At 56.7% G+C, this 22500-nt stretch overlaps 1 protein-coding gene across 6 annotated transcripts in view; it reads right to left on the reverse strand.

Moving 5' to 3' along the window:
- HDAC7 (histone deacetylase 7) overlaps positions 1–22500 on the reverse strand; it is a 38014-nt gene that overhangs the window by 1335 nt on the left and 14179 nt on the right. Inside the window, exons 2-25 of one of the 6 annotated variants that reach the window (XM_025403759.1) lie at positions 18407–18457; positions 14957–15144; positions 14734–14824; positions 14285–14396; positions 13593–13708; positions 13223–13348; positions 12396–12487; positions 12095–12205; positions 11776–11956; positions 11373–11569; positions 10949–11122; positions 9546–9765; positions 8044–8177; positions 7759–7879; positions 7432–7481; positions 5998–6105; positions 5708–5763; positions 5446–5533; positions 4230–4349; positions 3896–3993; positions 2650–2768; positions 1680–1813; positions 1315–1399; positions 20–158 (exon numbers count right to left, since the gene is read on the reverse strand). In XM_025403759.1, coding sequence (XP_025259544.1) covers positions 20–158; positions 1315–1399; positions 1680–1813; positions 2650–2768; positions 3896–3993; positions 4230–4349; positions 5446–5533; positions 5708–5763; positions 5998–6105; positions 7432–7481; positions 7759–7879; positions 8044–8177; positions 9546–9765; positions 10949–11122; positions 11373–11569; positions 11776–11956; positions 12095–12205; positions 12396–12487; positions 13223–13348; positions 13593–13708; positions 14285–14396; positions 14734–14824; positions 14957–15144; positions 18407–18457 — 2911 coding nt within the window. Of the gene's footprint in view, positions 1–19; positions 159–1314; positions 1400–1679; positions 1814–2649; positions 2769–3895; positions 3994–4229; positions 4350–5445; positions 5534–5707; positions 5764–5997; positions 6106–7431; positions 7482–7758; positions 7880–8043; positions 8178–9545; positions 9766–10948; positions 11123–11372; positions 11570–11775; positions 11957–12094; positions 12206–12395; positions 12488–13222; positions 13349–13592; positions 13709–14284; positions 14397–14733; positions 14825–14956; positions 15604–18406; positions 18458–22500 lie in introns of those variants that run through there. The other 5 variants (XM_025403762.1, XM_025403763.1, XM_025403758.1 and 2 more) reach the window with 5 other exon arrangements.

Consider the following 22500-nt stretch of genomic DNA (forward strand, 5'->3'; position numbering starts at 1 on the left):
GCGGGGGGTCTGGCATTACCTGTCTTCAGCCAGGATGCCCACAGAGAGGGATGCCAGTGCGGTCACTGCCTCCACTTCTTCTTTGTCAGCCCCTGGCACTCTAGGCACCCAGGAGTCTGGACAGGAGGCCAGGCGCTGCATGCAGCCCCAGTATTTACCTGGGGTAAGATGCCACGTCAGAAAGGGTTAGAGAAAGCAAGCCCCCCCCACACCATGTCCTAGACTGGATATTGAGGTTGGTGTCTCAGGCCCAGGGCCCCGGAGTAGCAGGCCTGTCCTCCACTTGGGGTTGGCTCTCCCACCTGCCCCTCTCCTCACTTCGCTCCCCCTCCCCCACAGCCTGACAGGGTAAGCAGAGTGGGTTCAACATGGCTGTGATGGGGTCCTAGCAGGTGCCCAGCCTTTCTCTCATCCCTTGTGGCTGCAAGGCCACCTCTGACTCATTCCCCCACAGGTGCGGGGCTCCTGAGAGCATCAGGAGGGCCTGCTTGCCTGCAGACAGGGTCTGTGTCACAGTGACCTCCCAGAGCCCCAAGCTCGGGCCTCCCACTTAAATGCAGCCCCCACCAGTGCTCAGCCCAGCACTCAGGAAAGCAGGGCCTGGGAGGTGGGAAGAACACGACGTGGGAGAGCTGACCATCACCACGGCCGCTCTGCATGGGTGCCCAGGCCAGAAGAATGCTCCTCCTGCCTGCTGCTGTGAGGAACCATGTCCTGGAACCTGGCTCAGTGTGGGGGTACCCACCGTAAGAGGAATCAGCCATGTCTTTACCATCATGGCTCCTGTACCCAGCCCTTGATATGGGAATCTATTTTATTCATTTTTATCCCTAGTATAGATTATGGGTCTTGACATAAGATGCTCAATAGATATTGAGTTGAAGTTGAAAATTTAAAGTACTTTACAAATGTGGGGGTGATCCTAAGACCCAGCCCCCAAGCCAGCAGAGCTCCTGAGACCCCCGTGGCCAGGACTGAGGGGAGGGATGGGAACCAGGCCTTTTGGCAAACAAGGCCTGAGTGTTGCTGTTAACCTGGCTGTGGTCTAGGACTGTAGCTAGAGATGGAGGCCAGTCCCTACCTTGAGGGGCCACTGTCCGCTGGGCCCTGCTAGGTCCATCGGGAGGGCTCAGAGGACACCCCCTCTCGGGGGTGCTCACCATTGCTGCCTGGGTCATTCACAGGAATCTTACTCCAGACCAACAGCAGGTCACCTGGCTGGCACTGGAAGCCCTAGGACTCTGGCCACGGGGGACAGGGTACCACCAAGATCCCTCAGTCTGAGCTCAGCGAGTGTCCCATCGCCACACTTACTGTGCACCCGGATCACAGCCTCCAGAGAGCGGATGGCATTGAGGTTGGGTTTCTGTTTCCAGCCTTCTTCTGAAAGGGGATCCACCTATAGAAAACAGTCCATCAGCCACCAGTCTCAGGGACCCACGGGCCCAGCTCACTCCCACCCCAGGGGCCCCGGCCTGCTAGCCACAAGCACACTCTACCTAGGCCAGGAGACGCTGCCCGGACCTAACTTGGAACAGAGGCTTCCGCTTCGCCTACCTCGTTTCAGGCCTGGCCACTCCCACCCTGTGCCATCCCATCTGCCTGCTCTTTGGGTAGTCCTGGGAGAGCCAGGCTAACCTGCCTGACAGAAACACGGATAGGGGAGGGAGATGGCTCACCTTGTTACCCAGAAGAGCAGCCACACAGGCCTCAGAGGCGTCACAGATGGCTGTGAGGTCATGGCCACCCTCCAAGGCCAGCACCACTGCACCTCCTGCCAGGTTCATCAGTTGCTGCGTCATGTACCCAAAACCTAGAGGTTGGATGGGGAGAAATGGGAGGGGCGGGAGTGGAGAGGTGACCCCGTTCCCTACCCCTGTGGCTTCCCTGCTTGCTTCCTCCCTAATAAAGAATGACTCACATATATCAATCACTATTTCCAAAGTGCTTTCACATTGAATGTTGTGCAAAACCTACTAGTATGCTTCACTCAAGGCTCAGGGAGGTTAAGGGCCTGGGAAAAGGCCCCACAGCTAGTAAGTGGCAGCAAGGTAGGACTTGAACTCGGGTCATTGACTCTAGCCTGTGTCTTTTTCACTGAGCTGCACCCTCTCCTTCTGTCCTGTGGGCCCTGTGGCCCAGCGGGCTGAGTGGGCGCCCTCTAGTCTGAGAGTGCTGCTCCTCTCCCCTTCCTCTGGAGGAGCTGCCAGCCCCCCTGGAATCAACCCAGCTGGGGTGGGGAGTCCCATGGGTGGGCTTCCTGCCTGCTGGAATTAAGTCCCCATGAGTATGACCTGGTCAAGCCCTCTATGGTGAACCAGCCTGGTCCTGAGAAAGGGCCTGGGCTGTGCTCAGATCCCGGGGGCCAGCCGCCATACTCCAGTCCTCAGGCTGAAAGTACTGGGCTGGCCACTGCCACCTTCCCTTTCTGACTTGGGAGTGCCTCCCTACTCCCCGCACCGCCTCCCCACTCCCCGCACCGCCTCCCCACTCCCCGCACCACCTCCCGACTGCCCGCACCACCTCCCGACTGCCCGCACCACCTCCCCACTGCCCGCACCACCTCCCCACTGCCCGCACCGCCTCCCGACTGCCCGCACCGCCTGGCTCTCAGTCCCTATATCTCCCCCTCAGCTGAGGCTCCCTTACATTTGGCAGAAACATGGTAGCCACCCAGTGGGGCCGGGTGACCCTCAGCAGCATCAAATCCAGCAGACACCAGGACTAGGTCTGGAGAGAACTCTCGGGCAATGGGCATCACGACTGTCCTGTGAGATCACAAGAAGTGGTGATCGTCATACTGTGCAGGGTTGCCAGGGGCGGTTCTGCCAATGTTGCAGTGGGGCACCCTGTTCTTAGGCCTCCAAGGCTCCCAATGCCCCAGCACAACTGGCAGATTTCTCTGACCTCCTTGATCTTGGCTGGCCACCCATGTCCCTGGCACACACACCCTGGACTCAGCCCCCTAGGGGACTTAACTAGCAAGAGGCAGAAAAGAGCCAAGGATGGGGCACCAGAGGGAATGAAAGAGGAGTGTGTGTGACCATGTGTGTGTGCACGTGTGTGTGCATGGAAGCATCTGTGGGGTGCAGTGGCCTGAGCCACAGGGAAAGGGTAATCTCATGGCTTTGCGGAGATGGACTCTGGTCATGAAGCTTCAGGGACTAGAAATGCTCAGTCCTTTGGACTGAGTTGACCACACCTAGCTACTCACTACTTGAGAGGTGAGTGGGAACAACTAGGTCCTCTGAGGTCCTGGGCCACCTGGCTACATTCTCTCCATCCTCTCCCTCTTCCAGCCCTCCCCCACAACTGCCTCCCTCTACCCTGATCCAACTCTGGGGTCTGCTTGGGTGTTCTTCATAGCCCTGGGCTCTGAGAAGACTCCAAGAACTCCAGCCCAGGGCTCTCATAGAATTAGCTGTCATGGAGATAACTCCAGAAAAGTGTTGGAAGATCCATTTCCAGAATTCTCTTTTCCCAAATGGAGTGCAGGGACCCCTCTTCCAGAATGACTTTTTTTAAAGTTACTCCCCCAATATGGACATTATCTGCTTTCTCTCTTTCTCCACAATTTAAATTTCTGCTCTTCTGCTGAAAGCCCACCTCCTGCAGGCAGCCTTCTCTGACTAAATGTGCCAGCTCTGCTCACTCCACTGCCCATCTGCCAGCAATCAGTTTGACATGGGCTCTTGGTAACGTATGCCTTTGCAAAGCACGCTTTGACTTTTGCGTTCTTCTCTCTGTGTGTCCTATTCTCACTAGTGTTCACCTACAATGTCTAGGAACTGGTGGGGACAGGCTGACAATCCAACTGATCACCTCCACCCTGGTGCTCTTGGGAGAACGGACAGGAGAGAGTGGCCTTGCCCCTCTGGGCCCCCAGAGGACATACCTGAAAGCAGCCAGGTACTCAGGATCCCCCATGGGGGGATCCAGACCTCCAGTCCAGGCCACATTGACATTGAAGCCCTCACCGCTGCCAGCCCCTACCTGGAAAGCAGGAGGCAAGAGAGACATGAGGACAGCAGAGTCCCAGAAGGGGACCACCAGCTTGTTAGAGCTGCCACCCCAGCTCATCCAGCCTCCTCATTTCCAGATAGGGAAGTTGAGGCTCAGAGAGGCTCAGCAGTCTACCCAGGATCACACAGCTCATCACGACAGAGGCAGAGTAAGTGCCAGGAGGCGAGTCAATGAAGCTGGAGGATGTGGCCCTGACATGCGGTTACCTCATCCACAGCCCCACTCCCCGGGAAGAAGTTGCCATCGTCATGGCGATGCAGGGAGATGTAGAGCACACTGGGGTCTTGGTAGAAGGTTTGCTGGGTGCCGTTGCCATGGTGCACGTCCTGTGTAGGGAGATGGGCAGTGATTAGGCAAGGCAGAGAGACAGAGACCAGGACAGGTTAGAAGGGTTTCAAGGTCAGTGGCCATTCTGAGGTCAGGACCCCAGACTGGGGATCAGGAACCTGGGGTTCCTAGAGCCACATGGTTGAGTGGCCCCACGTAATCCACTGCCCAGCTCTGAACCTCGGCCTCTCTGTGCTGGACAGGGCTGGCTGTAATATAAGATCCTGAAGGAGAGGAGGTATCCCAATCTCAGGCCAGCCCACCTGAGAGAGTAACTGTGTGGACATGGGGTTAGTGGCAAGGAGAGGGAAAGGTTCAGGGTTACACACATCAGGAACCACTCTGTCTTGCATAAAGTCATGAAGTTATGAGGCGATCAGAAACCAAGCTCGGTTACAGAGTGGCAGGTACACGAGGCCCAGCCCCATCCCTCTTAGGGAAAGCTGGGCCCTACACTTGACTCACAGGACCATGCGGGGACTCAACTGTGCAAAGGTCCTCCACCGTTCTCAACATCTGCTTAGAAATGTCTCTTTCACAGCTGTCAGTGCAGAAGGGACATAGCTTAGCAGTTAAATGCAAGCACTCTAGAGCTAACCGGGCTGGGTTCAAATCCATCTCACAACTTACGAATGACTGTGTGTGTTACTTAATCTCTCTGTGCTCACTTTCATCTGTAAAGTGGGTTATAGTCAGGATTAAATCTATCATGTGTAAAACCATCAGTGTCTGGATGTGATTAGTGGTGTACTGATGTTATCTGCTATTATTCTTATCATCACTACCTGTACAGGAAATGCAGAAGTTACTAGATCTGCCAAAAGAAGCCAATAGAGGTCAAAAGACAACACTCAAATGACAGCTCCTACCCATTGCGGGGGTTTGCGATGGCTGAATGCGTTCCCACACACCATCCCCTCTAGGCCTCCCAACTGTGATGTGGGTGTTATCTTCACTCAAGTTTTACACAAGGGGAAACTGAGGCTCAGAGAGGCTACTGCAGAACGAAGACATGAAGCCACATCTCTTAACTTCAGGCTCAGGGCCTTTCCCCCAGGGCTCTCGAATCAGAGGGTGCTACGAACAGGCACCTACCCAGTCTACAATGAGGATCTTGCTAGCTTTGCTCTGCTGTTGCAGCTGCCGGCAGGCGATGGCCACTGAGTTGAAGAAGCAGAAGCCCCTGGAAGGAGAGACAGTTCCTGCCAGCCCATTCTCCCCACATGCCCTCACCTCCCCAGGCCCCTGGGTTGGCCCAGCCTGAGCAAGCTCAGGGAATAAGAAAGAATGTCCCTGAAGGAAGTTCCTGGGGGCTTGCCCCCCACCTCATCCCACCCAGGTCTTCCCCTAGCCTTACATGGCTGTTGAATGATCTGCATGGTGTCCTGGGGGCCGCACCACAGCGAAACCATTCTGGAAAAAGGAAGAATGCTTGTCAATCAACAGACAGCTCTCTCCCACAGCTGCATGAACGTACCCCAACAGTTTAAATCTCAACCTGGTCCCCAGAGCCCTCAATTTCCCCTCGAAAACCCTGTGGCAATTTCTAAGATGAACGCAATGCCTGGGGTTCTGGGCCTGGATTCCGCACTACCCCACTCTGCTGCCTCCTTTGTGGTGTGTTCACCTTCAGCCCAAACCTCCTACCTTCAGCTCACGAGAAGCCACTTTGAAGGCGAGGTCAGTGACACTGCCAGCGGCCCAGCGGGCTGCATTGGAGGAATGCAGCTCATTCCAGATGGTGTCAGTGTCCACCTGCGGGAGCCAGAGTCAGGGCCCGCATCATCCAAGGCTTCACACAGGAGCCAGGGCCCAAGGGGGCGGTCCCCACCCCACGGCCAGGACCCCAGGGGCAGGGAGCTGGGCAGACAGCGCTGCCTCCCCAGTGCCCCACCGCCCAAAGGCAAGGCCTCCTGTGTCCCCCAATCCCAGCATGACTTTTTCCCAGCTTAAGTCCCAGCACCAGCCCATTATCTGGCCAGCACTCTGCTGGCAGCATCACGCCTGCCTCCCCGGTCAGGGGAGGGGGCATGGCGTTACCTGGGCGGGACTTGGGGTTTGGGCCGGGAGGGGGTTTTAAGCCCCAGCTGACTCTGCTCAGGCCCTGCGGGACGGTCGGAGCTGGAGGGGCCGTCTGCACCACTGTCTTCCACTCAGGGCCCCTAGCCCAGGCTGGGAGGCCCCCCAAACCCAGTCCCTGGGCCTCAAGGCTAGGGAGGGGCCGGGGGGCATGATGGGGAGATGGGAAGGGCGAGGCAGACCAAGAGAGGCGAGGAAGGCAGAGAGAGTCGCAAGAGGCTGGAGAAAGAGAGAGAGAGGGAAAGACAGAGAGGGAGAGGAGGGAGGAGAAAACAGAAGCAACAACAGTTGGAAAAACCAGAAAGTGGCAAGAAATGGGAAGTTGTGAATAGGGCACTGACTGCCTCCCAAAGTCCCCCACCAGCTACAGCTCCCACTTTCCCTCCAGAATGAGGCCTCTGTCCCCTGCCTCTACACACCTTGCTTGAGAAACTACTGCAGAGATAGTGTTAGGCGAGGAGAGCTGAGCCAGAGGGGGCGGGAAGCTCCCTTCACAAAGGGGTGAGGACTGAGGAAGCAAAGCTCGTGAGTTTGGGGCTGTGTCCCGGAGTAGGGAAGTGCTGGGATCGCCAGGGACACTGGAAGCACCACCATGACGTCACGCCAGGCAGCCCAAGGTCTGGGGACCAGGCTGAGGTACCCCACTTCAGAGCAGACAGAGCAGCCTGGCGGCCAGTGCCCAATCATGGGGGTCTCTGAAGGGAGAGATGATCCTAAGCCCCAGCCTTGGCCCTGCTCCTGAAACCTCACTCAACCTCTACCAGACACCTTCTAGGGGCGAGGCTTAGGCTGGGCTCCGCATTCGGGGGACACTGTGGGTCAGAGACACGCCTGTCCAAAAGGAGCTTCCTGCTGCAGAGGGCACCTCAGGAAGTCCCTGGCCCACCCTGTCTGGCAGAACCATAACAAGCAGAGGTTCTGCAGGGGTTGGGCCTGGGAGAACCACAGGGAGGAGAGCTGAGAGCCCTGGCAATGCCCCCTGAGACCCTTGGGCACACTTACCCCAACCCCACCACAGGGCAGCATCACAAACATCCGCTGTGCCAGGAGCCCTGCGAGGAGAGGCCCAGCCCAAGTCAGCGTGAATACTCTCAGCCTTTGGCCCAATAGGGAGCAGGGAACCCAGATAGCAGGGCTGGGTGAGTATTGGGGGAGAGAAATATGGAAGGGAGAGATGGAGGTGGGTTGCGGAGGGGCTCGGCAGCAAGCTGGAGTAGGGACGTCCAGGGCGTGGGAGGAGGCCGGCCAGGTGGGCAGAGCCAAGACAGGAGTGCATGGGAGCTGGGTGAGGTGAGTGGGCACAGGGAGACAGGGCCACTAGGCCCTTACCTGCCAGCTTCCCGTTGTCCAGTTTGAGGCGGCTGAGCGGGTTGGTGCCGTAGAGGAGCACGTGCCGCTCAGAGTGGACCGACTGCAGCTCCTCCAGGGAGGCCTTCCGGCCTCGGAGACACTGAACAGGGGACCACAGAGCTCTGAGCCCATGCTCGCCCCTTCCCTCCCATCACCACCAGCCCATGTGCCCCTCATCTCTCATGGGCCCCAGAGCCCCCCACCCCTCCCCTCCCATGACTCCTCCCTCCACCCATTCCTCGGGCCCCACCGGCACCTCCTCACCTCACACTGGCTCCGGAGACCCCGCTCCTGCAGCCGGGACCAGATGCTCTGGATGCGGCCGGCGTGCTCTGGGTGCCTGCTGTTGTCACCGCAGGAGCACTGGTGCTTCAGCATGACCGAGTCATAGATCAGCCCTGCAGGAGCAAGGGTCAGAGCGGGGACCCAGGGAGTCCTCACGCCCCATGGCCTTGGCTGCAGAGAAAATGCTAGCACCGCCACAGCAGGCACCCACATGGAGCCGGGCAGGCACACACCCCTCACACCCACACAGGCCTGCATTTCATCCTGCCCCCTGCCCCAGCCCCAGCCCCTCACACCTGTCCACACACGCCCCGACACTTGCCCAGGTGGCAGCAGCCAACACACCGACACAGCTGCAGCCAACACGGCTGCCACAGAGCCATGGCCTTCCCACATGCGGAGACGACTGCTGGGTGGCCCAGCACTCGAGGGCCCAGCATCAGGCACTCAAGTGCTCAGAGCAAAGCATGAAGTCGAGGTCTAACGTACAGCGTCTCACATGGGTGTCATGAACCCAGAGAGGTTACCAAGGGGTGTTGGGAGGGGAAAGAATTCCTAGGAAACCCCAAAACCCGGAGCTAAGAAGCCCACAATGACACTGGACCGTGTGATAAGACAAATCCAGCTTCGGAGAAGTGACTATTTCAGTCTGACCCGTGGGAGGTCTTCAGAGGAGGGTCCTGTGCATTGCGGGTGGGAGGGTCAATTTCTGTGCGTCTAGGACACCAACGACTCTCATAATGCTCACACCATGTGACCCAGGAATGCTACTCCTTTACAGTGAACCTTGGGAAATAATCCCAAGCATGAGGAAAGATTTATGCATAAGGAAATTCAAATAAACTGTAATCTAAATGTCTAACTGATAAGGAATCCCTCAGTAAAAATGAAATACAATGATGAAATACTATGAGACTCTCGGTTTTAAAGACTAATTATGCCAAGAAGCATTCATAATATGTTAGCTAAGTAGGATACAAAACGTAGTTCATGTGTTCATGGCATCTGTACATGTACATATGGCCAGAACAAAGCCTGGACTGAAATACAGCAGAATTTCAGAGGCGTTACTTCTGGGTGGTGGGATACTGGTTGATGATTTTTCTTTTCTTCTTAGGTTTTTCTGTACTCTTCAAAATGTCTAAAATACTTCTGAGCTCTTTTTACAAGCAGAGCAAACAGTCATAAATATCATTTTCAAAAGGTCTGAGAGCATTGGCAGGAGACTGGAATTCTTATCCTGGCTTGACTACTACTTGCTATTTGACCATAGGCTTTGTCACCTTAGATTTCCTGAGCCTTGGTCCTCAAAGGCCAAATGCAATAACCAGCTGTTCCATGTGCTCCATGGGTACTGCGTGGGCCTAACAAGGCTAAGCGCTCTGTGGCCTCTAAAAACGTCCCAAGTGACACCACGACACCCACATGGACTCATGCAGCCGAGCCCCTCCCTCCACCTGCCACCCTCCTCCTGGTCTCACCTGTGGTGAAGGGCAGGGTCCTGGCAGGGGTCTCTGAGCTGGAGAGGACTCGGGCCTGGCTGGCAGGTTCTGGGGCTGACAGTGAGGCAGGTGCGGCTGGGGAAGACTGAGCCCGGGACAGAGGCCGGTGCCCACCCTGAGCCAGAGGAAGCAGCACAGTGTCCCCGGTGCTGCCCCGGGGGAGCCGCCCAGCCAGTCGCTGCTGTTCCCAGAGCAACACCTAGGGGAAAGACGAGGCCTTGGTCTCCAGTGCCTCAGGGTCCTGCTCCCTCTACTTCTGCCTGAGGTCTCGGGAACTGCCAAGCAGGCCCCTTTCCTAGAGAGATTCCACGATAAACCTAGACCTGCTGTCCAGTGGGGCTCTGGCCTTTGACTCTCTAAGCCCCCTGACCCCTGCAGCCCCCTGAAAGGCTTGCACCCCAGACTGACCACTCATTCCATCAGAGCTCCCCGGGCCCTTGGGACTCCAAAGCCAGGAACCAGGGGAGGGGCGCTGGATCTTGCGCTGACCAGGATGTCCTCGTCTCCTGGACTGTGTAACTGCTCAAGAACATGTATGTGGCCTGTCATCATGTGTTATGGATTGAATTATGTTCCCCACCCTCAAATTTATATGCTGAAGTCCCAACCCCCAGTACCTCTAAACATGACCTTATTCAGAGATAGGGTCTTTACAAACAGAAGTAATCAAATTAAAACGAGGTCGTTAGGGTGGGCCTTAACCCAGTATGACTGTCGTCCTTATAGGAAGAGGAAATCTGGACACACACACACAGAGGGAAACCACGTGAAGCCACAGGAAGAAGATGACCATCCACGAGCCAAGGAGAGAGACCTGGAACAGCCCCTGCGCTCACACTCACAGCCACCAGAAGGAACCAACTCTACCAACACCTCGATTTCGACTTCCAGCCTCCAGAACTGTGAGAAGGTAAATGCCTGCTGTTTAAGGCACCCAGCCTATAGCACATATCCCAACAGCTCTGGCAAGCTAATGCACTGGGTCTTGATTCCCACAGTGAGAGCATTCTGCTGGACATGCTGGAGCCTGGCTCCATTCCACCTCTGGCCCTAGCCACCTTTCTGGAAAGAGGGAGACACGCCAGGGCAGGAGTGTGTGTGGCTCCAGGAAAGGCCAGACTCCCTGCTGGAAAAGGGACCTGCTTCACCTGGGACTGGCAAGCTGTTGTGTGTATGTGTGTATATGGGTGTGTGAGTGTGCATGTGTGTGTGTATGTGCCTACACCTTGGTGTGGATCCAGCACCCAGGATCTTATAGGGCAACCATGGGTCCTAGAGCTGCCTCTTGCACTGATGTCGTATCTCTCTCCCTTCCCCATCTTATGCCAGGCGCCAGAGTCTTCTGAGGACACTTTCTGAGGGGCAGGTGGGGACTGCCATACCTGGGGGTGCTGCTGGAGAGGAGCAGGGCCTCTGGCCTCAGGCTGCCCATGGCTCAGCTCCCTGTGCTCCAGGCCATCGTCTACCACCTGGCCCGGTCCCCCACCATCTGTCTCCAGGTCTTCAGCCGAAGGTATCTGCCGCAGCCGGGGCTTCTCACTCGGTTTGGCTGACCTCTGGGGAGGGGAGACCCCTGGCTGAGAAGCCATGGTGAAGCGAGGGGCATGGGGTGGGAGGTAGTGCGCTGGGCCAGGCAGCAATCATCTTGCTAGGACTCCAGCTGCCACACAGCTCTGGGCTCCCAGAAGTCACATCCCCTTCTTTTGTCCTCCAGGTCCCTGCCCTTTCTAAGCACCCCTCTTCTTTCAGCCCCTAAGGTCCCAGTTAAGTACCCCCTCAACACCTCCACTACCCAATTCCTCTCACCTTGATCACCTGGACGTGAGTTTTGAGTTGCTCCAGGCGGGGCTGCATGGGGCCCGGCGGTGGGGGAGCGGTGGCACTGGGGGGCAGGGGCTCTGAGCGAGTCCGGCTCAGTGGCCAGTGGAGACCTGACCCGGAGAGCCGCTCGGTGGTCATTAAGGACTGGGCAAAGTGGAAGGGCAAGGGCCCAAGCCCGGGCACTGGAAAGAATCGGGGGGTGGAATAAGGAGGGAACCACAGGGAGCAATGGAAGGAAGTGAGGGTATAGGGTGGGGAGTCAGGGTGCAGCAGGGTGATGCGCAGGACAGGGGGACAGAGATGGAGAGGAAGGATGGGCCCATCCTAAGCTTGGCCCTTAGCAGGATGCAGGGACCCAGCCCCTTCCCTAGAGAAGCAGCAGACTCACCAGTCAGCAGCGGGGCATGAGAGCCTGAGGGGTCCAGGAGGAGAATGGGCTGCAGGCGAGAGGGCAAAGTGCCCCCAGCCTCGGGCTCCAGGCCATGGGGCAGGAAGAGGGGAGTGTGGGGGCTCCCCAGGATCGGCCCCCGAGGGCCCAGAGTCGGATGGGTCCTGCGGTCACTGTCAGCCTGGGGGAGAGGCAGAAGAAGTCATGGGGGAGAAGATTCCAGCAGAGAACAATGAAGGTGTTGGGGTGAGGCAGCAGGAAAAGGGAGTGAAAGAAGCTGGGGGGGCTTGGAGTGGGGGTGGGCACCCCAGCCACTCACCCTGGCAGGGGCGGGCAGCCCCAGCGTGATTGCGGGCAGCAAGGACACTGTCGGCAAGGCGAACGGGGCCAGAGAAGTCTCCTGCAGCCGCAGCCGCTGGCCCAAGAGCGCCTGCCATAGGGAGCAGGGCGAGGGTCACCGGTCCCAGACCTCTACCCCAGCGCACCTTCCCCAGAACACCCAGGAGGCTCTGGCAGGGGCTGCCCAGACCCTGCAGCCCCAGCCCGGGTAGGGCCGCTTGCTGGAAGAAGACTGAGCCTCAGAACTGCCCCAGGAGAGCCCAGTCTCGGCAAGGCCTTACCTCCGAGCCCAGGATGGGATTGGGGCCGTGCTCGCTGTCATTGGGGGAGCTGCACCCTGACGCAGGCGTGCTGCTACTACTTGGGGAGGAGTCTGAGGGTTGGGGAGAGAGGGAAGTGCAGTCAGAGGCCAGGGTGGGCAGGAGGGCACAGCCAGGCCACCTGGTGCAGGAGACCCAGGAGCAGCCCCTTCCTTAACGGGCACCTTTGCTTCCTGCTTTCCCTTTTTTTCTTTTTTCTTTTTTTTTTTTTTGAGACGGAGTCTTGCTCTGTTTCCCAGGCTGGAGTGCAATAGCACGATCTCGGCTCACTGCAACCTCCACCTCTTGGGTTCAAGCGATTCTCCTGGCTCAGCCTCCCAAGTAGCTGAGACTACAGGCATGCACCACCATGCCCGGCTAATTTTTGTATTGTTAGTAGAGACAGGGTTTCACCATGTTGGCCAGGTTGGTCTCAAACTCCTAACCTCAGGTAATCAACCTGCCTCGGCCTCCCAAAGTGCTGGGATTATAGGCTTGAGCCACCGCGCCTCGCCTCCTGCTTTCTTCCCATAAGAGCAGGAAGAAGGCAGGCCACCTTTGGCCTACAGAACCTCTGCACAATTTTTTGAAGGGTGTCCCCTTTTCTGGGAGATGTCACCTTAGCTAACAGAGCAGGGACTGGGTTTCAGCCCCAACTCCCGTGCTTCGGCAAGTATGTGGGACACCCCCCATACAACCAGGCATGGCAGTCCTAAGGAGGGGACCCCTGTCTAGGTGGGGCCTGACCCAAAGGGACAAGACCAGCCAGGTTTGAGGATGGCAACTGCACCCGCTCAGCCGGCCCTCACCTCCGAGGGTCTCTGCAGGCCGCCGCCGGAGGCTGGGGGGCGCACTTTCCTTTCGGAGCAGTGGATTCTTCCTCCGCTCCAGGGACTTCTTGGGCTTATAGCGCAGCTTCAGGTTGGGCTCAGAGACTGCAGGGAGCACCAGCAGTCAGGCCCCCCCAACCCTTCTTTTTTCCACCCTTTAGTCCCTCAGTCCCAGTCATCTCTATCAGTCAAGGAAAGAGAAGGCAGAACCAGAACGAAGATCCTAGCCTACCGACGATCCCCTGGCCTGGCCCAGTCCAGCCCGCCCACCCCTGCACCCTCCTCCCCTACGTCCAAGGCCCTTCCCCCTTCCTTTGCCTGAAAGGTCCCACCTGTTTGTCCAGCTCACCTGTCTTGCGCAGAGGGAAGTGCTCTGGGGGGTCACTGGGCAGGCTGGGAACAGGAGGCAAAAAGCTGCTGAGCATGGAGCGGGCGGCTCCTTCCGTCTCCAGGGGCTCCAGGGTTCTACAGAATGAGTGCCAAGGCTGCTTCAGAGGGGTGGGGACACTGCACGGGCACCGCCCTGAGCACCAGCCCTGGGACCTGTGGGGCTGGGCAAGGTGGGGCTGGTAGGAATGGAGACCATCTCCAGGTGGCAGCAGTGGGCCACCTGTCCTCTCCAGCAGCTACAGTGCAGAGCTCTGACCTAGGCATAGAAGCCAGGTGCTTGGTGCATAGGTGAAGAGCCCACGGGGGGCTCTGTCACCTGCACTAGGAACCTGCTTTGGGAACCAGGACATTTTTGTGCTCAGGGAAAATATAAAGAGAGAAGGGGCTCATGTGCAAGAAAAAAGCCAGTAGGGTGTGTGTATGTGTGTCTGAAGGGCCTCGGGTGGGGTGGGGGTGGGGAGAGAATTTAAAGAGAGAAGAGGGCACGTATCAGTTGAGAGAGGGGCTTGGGGGCATTATGTTTAGAGGAAGGTTAAGGACTGGTTGTGGCAGCTGGGGAGGAAGGAGGCGTGTGCGTGTACTCATGGCTAACACGGGGGTGGGGGTGGAGGCTGCATGTGGGGACAGGAGGGCAGGTGAGGAGGGTGTTACCTGTAGGGAATGCCAGGGCTGTTGGAATGGACTGTTCTCTCTAGGGCTGCCTGCTGTTTTTTCAGAATCACCTCTGCCAGCTTCTGCTTGACCACGCTGCTGGCTACAGCACCTGTAGGGGCAGAGTCACGAAGGGACTGGAGGTGGGTGGACAGGCAGCCTCATGGCACTCCCTGGCCACTGCCCTGTCCCCATCCTCAGTAGGAGGCGTCCCAGGGACTCCCCGCGCAAGAGCCAAGACCGAGGCCCTACCCCTCCCTGAAGCCTCCAGACACTCCCCACCTGACCCCACATCCCACACACATTCACAGGCAGAGCCCAGGCAAGCAGGGGGAAAGCCTCGGCTCAGCTGGCTGCGCCCCTCCCACCTCACCCCTCACAAGCTACACAGGCAGCCACAGGCACCCGGCTGGTGGGGCTGGGCTGGGCTGGGGCGGTGTCCTCCTTACTTCGCTTGCTCTTGTCCTTGTGGAGAAGCTGCCGCAACTCTTGTTCCTGGGGTCCCACCTGCAACTCGGGCATCGGTGTGTCCATGGAGAGCTGTGGGCAGGGCCGGCAGCCCAGAAAGGAACAAGAAGTTGAGGACTGAGACTGGGGTCTAGGGAAGCTGAAGGCGGGGAGGCTGGGGACCAAGCTCAAGGTGGCCCCACGTGCAGGGAGCTCCATCTTTACCCTCATGGGCTCCACCGAGCGCTGCTGCTGCAGGCCTGCTAGGAAGAGGTGGTGGTGCAGGCGCTGGGGACGCTGCAGGGCCAGCAATGTGGGCTCTGGTGGGGGCTCCACTGGGGGCCGCTGGCCCACCCGCAGGTCCATGGGCTGGGGCTGAGGGCCTGGTGTGTCTGCACAGGGCCTGGGGCAGCCTGGGGACAGAGAGAGGGAGCAGGGTAAGCTGGAAAGTTTGTCCTCGGGGGCATGACTACAGCCTGGTCCTCCATCAGCCTCCCTCAGGCTCTCTTGACAATGGCAAAACACTCTCATGGGGTTTTCCTCACTTAATCCTGTCATGGTCCTGCAAGGTAGGTGTTATCAATTCCATTTTACTCGTGAGAAAAAGTCACAGAACTGAACGCAGTTACCCTGTATCGCTGGTGGTGCTGGAATGGAGCCTTCCGACTTCACCACCGTGCTCTTCCACTAAACATGCTCCTCCCTGGGCCTGGGGCTGAGGGCTACGGTGATCTATGATGGGACATTGTCCTATGGTGGGACATTCTTGGCCCTGCCTTCTCCCTCCCTTCATCCCTCCCTGGAATCAGAGGATTTGCCCAGCTGCCCTTTAATGAGTTGGGCTCAAAGGAAGCAATCAGGCAGGCAAACAGGCCCACTTTGTTCCGCCTCCAGCCCCAAGCCTCACAGGCCCTCTGGGTCGCCACCCTCCCATGCTCTATCCCCAGTCATGAGATAAAGTGATGCCTCAAGCCTACAGCCAGCCCTGACCAGCCACGTTGGGCCTGCAAAACCCTGTGCCCAGGGCAGCTTCCTCAGCTCACAGGGCCCATGTGCCCTTGGGCCTGCTCCTGGGTGCCTCCACGGCAGCTCTGGGCCTGGCATGGTCAGGATGGTAGGCACGGCTGCCTCTTCTCAAGAATCCTCTGCACCCATGCTAGGAGCACCCTGCCAAGGCTGTGGGTGCAGGGGCTATTTATAACTAGCCACCAGACTAGGGTCCATGCCAGCATAGCCAGCTGGACCAGGCTGGGCTGAGCAGCCAGAGAGGCTGAGACACTGGGAGATGGAGCTGTTGCATCGGGCTTATCCTGGAGAAGGGGAAGTGGGTGGGGTAGGAGCAGGCCGGCCCCATGGTGGGGCACACAAGTGGAGAAGCCTTCCTGGAGAGGTCTCCTTCAGCAATTCCAAAGCTGGGTATCTCCCAGTGGGGCAGCCACAGACTGTCCTCAGGGATTGGGGCTGAGGAGGGCTGGAAAGGCCTGTGGCAAAGTACCAGTCCAGGAGTCAGAAATCATAGCCTCCAGGCCCAAGCCGGCCACTCCTAACCACAATCTTTACATCTACAGCACTTGCAAGTGAACATCTACAAAACCCTCTCACCTTATCAACCCACTGGCCCTGGGGGGTAGTCATTACTATCTCGTTATTCTAAATAAGGAAACTGAGTCTCGGAGGTGAAGGGCCCTATCCAAAGTCACCCAGCTAGGGGCAGAGCTAGCATGGGTTCTGGTCCTACCAAGGCAGGTACTCCAGTTTTCCACCAACTTTCAGTAATTCTCCTCCCCTCAAGGGGCTTTCTCACTAAGCAAAGAAGAGGGGATTGCAGTAGGCTGTCATTAAAGGGCGTTCACTCTAACATTCCCTGACTGTGACATGAACACAAGACAGGACCCCAGCAAGGAGGTGCCCGCCATGCCCCCGAATATCAAGAGGCCCAGAGGGACGGTGATGGCTATGCACCCAGATGCCGCCCGCAGTAGAAAATGCACAGCTTTGATGCCCCACCCCTTGTTCACAGTGCCTCTCAAGAAATCCAGATTCTCATTTGGGTTGAGTCTGGGTTTTGAATACGAAAACACTCCTGCCCCAGGAAGGGTTTCAGTTCTTCCATGTTCTGTGTCCTGGTTTCCTGGGGTGACTCCCCTGATTATGCAAGAGGGGCCTGGGGGAACCAAGGCCAGCCACCTGGACCGAAGACCAGTGGCTTCAGCCACACACGGATTGTGAGCAGCCCCCAGCAGCGGCCCTTCCCCTCACACTCTGCATGGCCATTGCCTCCACAGCAGAAGGGAATACAGGATGGGCTCTGCCTGGAGCCCTGGAAATACTTTTTGGGGTGCTGTAGCATTCCTGAGGCTCCACAGTCTGGTCCTAACTTGGCTTCTCTCAACTTGGTCTGCATCTGAACATGAACCTTCCACCTTGGCCATCAACTTCCACCTGTCACAAATCCACGTCTCTTCTGTTCTCTGACCTTTTGTTCACAATGTCCCCCTGCCTGTGCTGTCCTCATCCCAACATTCTACTTTTCCAAATCCTACTCTCTGCTCAAAGCTCAGCTGGAGTCCTCCCTCATCCCTGGACCCAGCCAGCGTCTAGCATCCCTCCCTCTTCTGGACTCCAATCATGTGGCCGTTCCATACCAGGATCAGTGATCTGTGGGCAGGCACCATGTCTGAGTTAAGCTCCATAGGGCGGGGACTTGGTTTCATGCATTGCTTATTATTCCCAGCACCTAGAATAGTACCTACCACATGACAGGCACTCCACAAACATAGAAATCAATGAATAAATCGGTGTCTCTCCTAAAATGTCGAGGAAAGTACCCTGGCACAGAGACAGAGCTCATTAATGATTCTTGAACAAATGGATAAACTCATGAATCAGTGTCCTCTCATTATTATTGCATTCTACTATTTTTTTTTCTCTTTGTATTTGTGTTTGCTTCCTCCCTAACCTGCCTGTTAGCTTTTCAACAGCCAGGACTAAAGCAAGGAGGATACCTGGACTCCATTTCTCCCTGTTATATGGAATTATTAGGCATCAGACTGTGTATCTTGCACTCAGTAGGCCCTCAGTTGCTATTGGCTGCGCTGAAGGAAGGGCAGACCGCGTCTAGTCCAGACCTGGCCCCATGGGCATGTCCTAAACCAAAGCAGCAGCAGGAAGTCCAGTCCTTCCCCAGGGCAGACTAGCAGCAGAGGAGGCTCGGGCCAGCAGAGGGAGGAGGCGCAGACGGTGAGAGAACACTTCCCCTCCAGCAGAGCAAGGGCTCTGCAAGGGCTGCCATGCCCACCTTGCAGAGCCGGCGTGAGAACTGAATGAGTCCACACACAAGAACACACCTTGCCTGGTGCCTGACATGGGGCAGGGATCTCAGTATAAATATTAGCTTCTTACTTTCCTTCCTGTTTCACTGCTCCCAGCAAGAACAAGAAGGGCATCCTGTGTTTCCTTTTCCTGTTGTGTTTCCTAGCACTGCGCCCAGCCAGCATCCAGAGCTGCCTCTCTTACCCCAGCTCCTCGCCCCTCCCTGGAGTCCCCCCTCCTGGCGCTCTGGCAGATCAGGCAGCGATCCTGCTTCTCTAACCCCTCAGCTTCTCGCCTTCTTACAGCCTTTCCACCCCTCATCTTCCACTCCCTACCATGGGCTCCCCCGGGCTTGACTCTTACCTGTGCCAGTGGGGCTGCGATAGTGGGCACCCGGGCTCACCTGGGTCCCATCTGTAGAGAGAAGAGAGACGGAGTGAAAGAGCTGCAGGGAGGGGTGAGGAGAGGGAGCAGGAAGGAAAGAGAGTCAAGCCAGGCCTGCTCCCTGCCACTCCAAGCTTGAGCACGCCAAAGCCTGGGACCTCCACCAGAAGTTAATCAAAATGAGAAGACCCCACTCCGTTCGACTTCTCCAATACCCCTGCTGGTGAAAAGGGCTCCCAGCTCCCTCTTCCTCAAGTCACTCACTCTAAATGACTTGAGCTCAGACAGAACAAGAACCTAAGGAGGCCTCAGGTCACCCAGCAATACCCTTAGCCCTCCCTCCTGTGGTCAGATACGATCTTCCCTGGGCAGCCAAACCAGGTTCCCATCGCCCGCCCGAGGGAAAGAAGAGGGCCGAGAGGTGAGGTGGGGCCAGAGGTGGGAGAGCCCGGCTGGGGGGACGGCTGTGGGGACAGGAGGAGATGGGGAGGAACAGGCCTGGAGAGAGGGAACGTGGCCTGCTCACAGCCTCCCAAGTGGGAGTGAATGGAGCAAGAGGGGACACAGAGGTTTCCAGAGTGGGGGAAGGACTGGGTCATGGCCCGGAGGTCAAGTCAGATCTGGTGGGAACTGTGAAGTGGTAAGGGCAGGAGTGCACAGCCTAAGGACCCCATAGTGCAGACCCTTTTCCTCACACTGCCCCATCCTATGTCCTGCTGCCTCTGTTTCCTCAGAGGAGGGACCTACTCAGCCTCTTTCCCAGATTACCTGAGACAGAAATCTTTTCTTTTGGAAATGGCTGCCTCTCTCAGGCTCCTAAGCCCAGCAAGAAAACCTATAGCTGGTCAGATTTTCTGGTCAGCAGCAGAAGGCCCCCAGGGGACGTGGAGACCGGCTGGGGTTGGAGAAGACAGAGATGAGTCCTGAGGCCACCTGTCCAAGACAGACACCTTTCCCTCTTGCTGTCCAGTTCAGGGTCAAGGGGACAGGAGGCCAGGAGACCCAGAGGCTGCCTGGAGAGGGTATGGGTGGACACAGAAGCCCTCTGCTGGCCAGACTTGGGGCAAAAGGGGTATTTTTTGAGAAACTGCCAGGGTGCTCCTTTGGTTCTGTGTCACAGAGGCAGCCACAGTTCCTCTTCAGAGCTGAGAAATGAGAACTTCCTGCAGGCAGGCGCTGCTGGGGGAGGGGCAGCCTGGGCACAGGGAGACTCCCACCGACTGCCCTCAAAACATCCCACGCTTTGGGTGACAAAGTTCGGTCAGAAAATGCTGCTCTACCTATTTAAATTCTGCCCATCCTCTGAGGTCCAGCCCAAGTCCATCTCCTTGGGAAGCTCCCCGTGACCTCTCCCCTCCTCCTTTTCCACAGCACTCGCTCTGTGTCTACTACCTTGACACTTCATTTATCATGATCTCTGTGGTGCCCTGTGGAAGCCATGGCCATCTGCACCAAACACCTCACTGGGCACATGGCAGGATCTGTTAGTAACTGGCAAATCAAATACAATGACTCTCTCCTGACAACCTGCCTGAGACACAGCATGCATAGTTCTCAAGGTGGTGGGCCTCAGAGGCAAACTCCCCTCCCCACGACATGGTAACCCGCAATCCCAGGCTTTCTTAGTACCTCTTCTTTCTTCTGCAGGACCTAGTCCTTCCAGAGGTTTCTGGACTGGGCTCCAGGGTGCACTCCCAGAGACGGTGTCAGGCTGAGTCCCCTGCCTCCTGGGAATTCTGTCCCACCTCCCCAGTCCCTGCCCAGGGGCTGGTCAGAAGCATTCATGCTTGGGAGCAGAGCCAGGTTCTCTGCGCCTTGCTCCCCTGGTAACCACAGATTCTGGACACCATGCACTCTCTGGATAGGAGAAAAATTAATGACCCTGAACTCTGTGGTGTTGGCTACCAGGACCCAAAGGGATGTTTTGTGGTGATAATCCATAATATAAAGTCTGTCCAGAAAAGCTGTGTGCATGTGTGCATGTGTGCGTGTGTGTTGGCAATGGGGGCTGCTTCCAATAGCAACTCCTGGAAAAAGTTCTGCTTTTCCCCCACTCCCTGGCCCCGTGCTGAGGGCCATCAAGTTCAGAAGAGCCCAGAGCAACAGAGATAAGACCTGGGAACAGCTCTCTTTGTGTCCTAGAGAGAGGAAAGGTATCTAATGGCACCCCGTTAGTAGCTGAACTGAAGCCACAACATGAACATCCTGCATCCCAGTTCTGGCTTGAGTGTGGGGACCTCTTTTCCCATCACTGCCTTTCTCCAAGGGCTGTTACTACTAATTTGGGGTCAGCCTGAAAAAAAAAAGAGAGAAGTAAATGGACCCAAGGTACCAGGAATACTGTCTCGCACTGGAACCTTCTCCACATGGCTCTCTGCCAAGTTGGAGAGCTCTCCTTTTTGGAATCCTGGCTACTCTACCCTTTTCTATCTTCTTTGGAGGCAACTGCAGTCAGACTTAAGAAACAGTTTACTTAGCACTGGGGCACGTGGGCCAGCAAGTCACCTTCTTAAACCAGAACACCTGATTTTACCCAAAAACCTATGGAGCCCCTGTTCCAATGGGTGCACCCCAGCCCTCAGCAACCTCCAGAGTAGATACAAACACAAGTCTAAGCACCTGGAACAAACTGACCTCCCTACTGCTCCTACCTTATTGCCTCAGGCTCCAAGCTTGGTCCTCCCTGCCCAGCAGGTATGACTTTGCCTCCTAGATCTGCACAAGGTGGATGAAAACCTGAGCCTTGCCGACCACCTGCTCTCCCAGGAGCTTCATGTCTTCAGTGGGACAGAAAGGAGCACTGCCACCTAGAATGCCCTCTCCCAATGCCTCCAGTGTCTTTTTTTTTGAGGTACGGTCTTGTTCTGATGCCCAGGCTGGAGTGCAGTGGTGTGAACAAGGCTCACTGCAGAGTTGACCTCCTGGGTTCAGGCGATTCTCCTGCCTCAGCCTCCCGAGTAGCTGGGACTACAGTATGCACCACCATGCCTGGCTAAATTTTTTTGTTTTGGTTTGTTTTTTTGTAGAGACAAAGTCTTCCCCTGTTGCCCAGGCTGGTCTGTAACTCCTGGGCTCAAGCGATCCTCCTCGCTCACCTTCAATGTCTTTGTTGAGGCTGTTCCCACCTCCCTGGACTCTTGATTAGCTGAAAAGGAAGCAGCAGCAAGAAGACCTAGGCCCCAGCAGCAAGAGGAAAGCAGGCAGTGGCAGGAGGCCATAGTCCTGGGTTCAGAGCTGACTCCCTTCACACCCGAGGTTGCGGTCTCTGGTTCTCTTTCCCTGACATAGGCTGGAAAAAGCTTGAGTCTCCATGGGGCTGGCAGAGAAGATGAAGGCTGGTAGTGAAATAGCTTCAGGAAGATCCAAGAATAAATAAACAGGAGAAGGAACACTGTGGTTGCCAGGCCTCCCTGACACAGAGTCGGGGCTGAGCACAGAGGATCAGCTCCTCTTCCAGGCTTTAGAGATCATTCAGACCAACACTCTCATTTGACAGAGGAGGAAAGAGAAAGAAGGGGCGAGGTCACAGCCACCCAGCCAGCCAGTAGTCCAGCCAGGCCAGGCCAGGCCAGACCAGTACAGGGGAAACCCAAAGGTCGACCCCGAATGCAGGTACTACTTCCATGGGAAGTCACTGATCTAGGGGTTGAAAAGACGGAAATATGAGTGAAACCTGGTTCTCACTTTCAAGGAGTTTAGAATACAGCCTGCAGCCTTAAACATATTTGAACAAGTACAATACTTGCAGATACTAAAAAAATTCAGAGAGCCCAAAAGTTGTTAGGATAAGTTTCTCATTCATCCCAGACTCCCTAGAACTTCCCTGGAAGCCACCCTTTCTAACAGCTTCTTGTGTCTCCCTTCCAGAAATTCTCTATACTGCTCATTGATTGGCACTGAATGCTTCTTGCTTAGATTTATCCAGAACCCAGCAGGGAGCTGAGAGTGGGCTGGAAGCCCCCGCCACATGAGGTCTGGCAGGCCACAAAATGTGAGGGAATCGAAGGTCTGAAGCACACAGGACATTTGCTTTGCGGTCAGATGGGACTGGGTTTAAGCCCCGACTCCCTCGG

The sequence above is a fragment of the Theropithecus gelada genome, chromosome 11 (genome assembly GCF_003255815.1).
Source record: "Theropithecus gelada isolate Dixy chromosome 11, Tgel_1.0, whole genome shotgun sequence".
Lineage (NCBI taxonomy): Eukaryota > Metazoa > Chordata > Mammalia > Primates > Cercopithecidae > Theropithecus > Theropithecus gelada.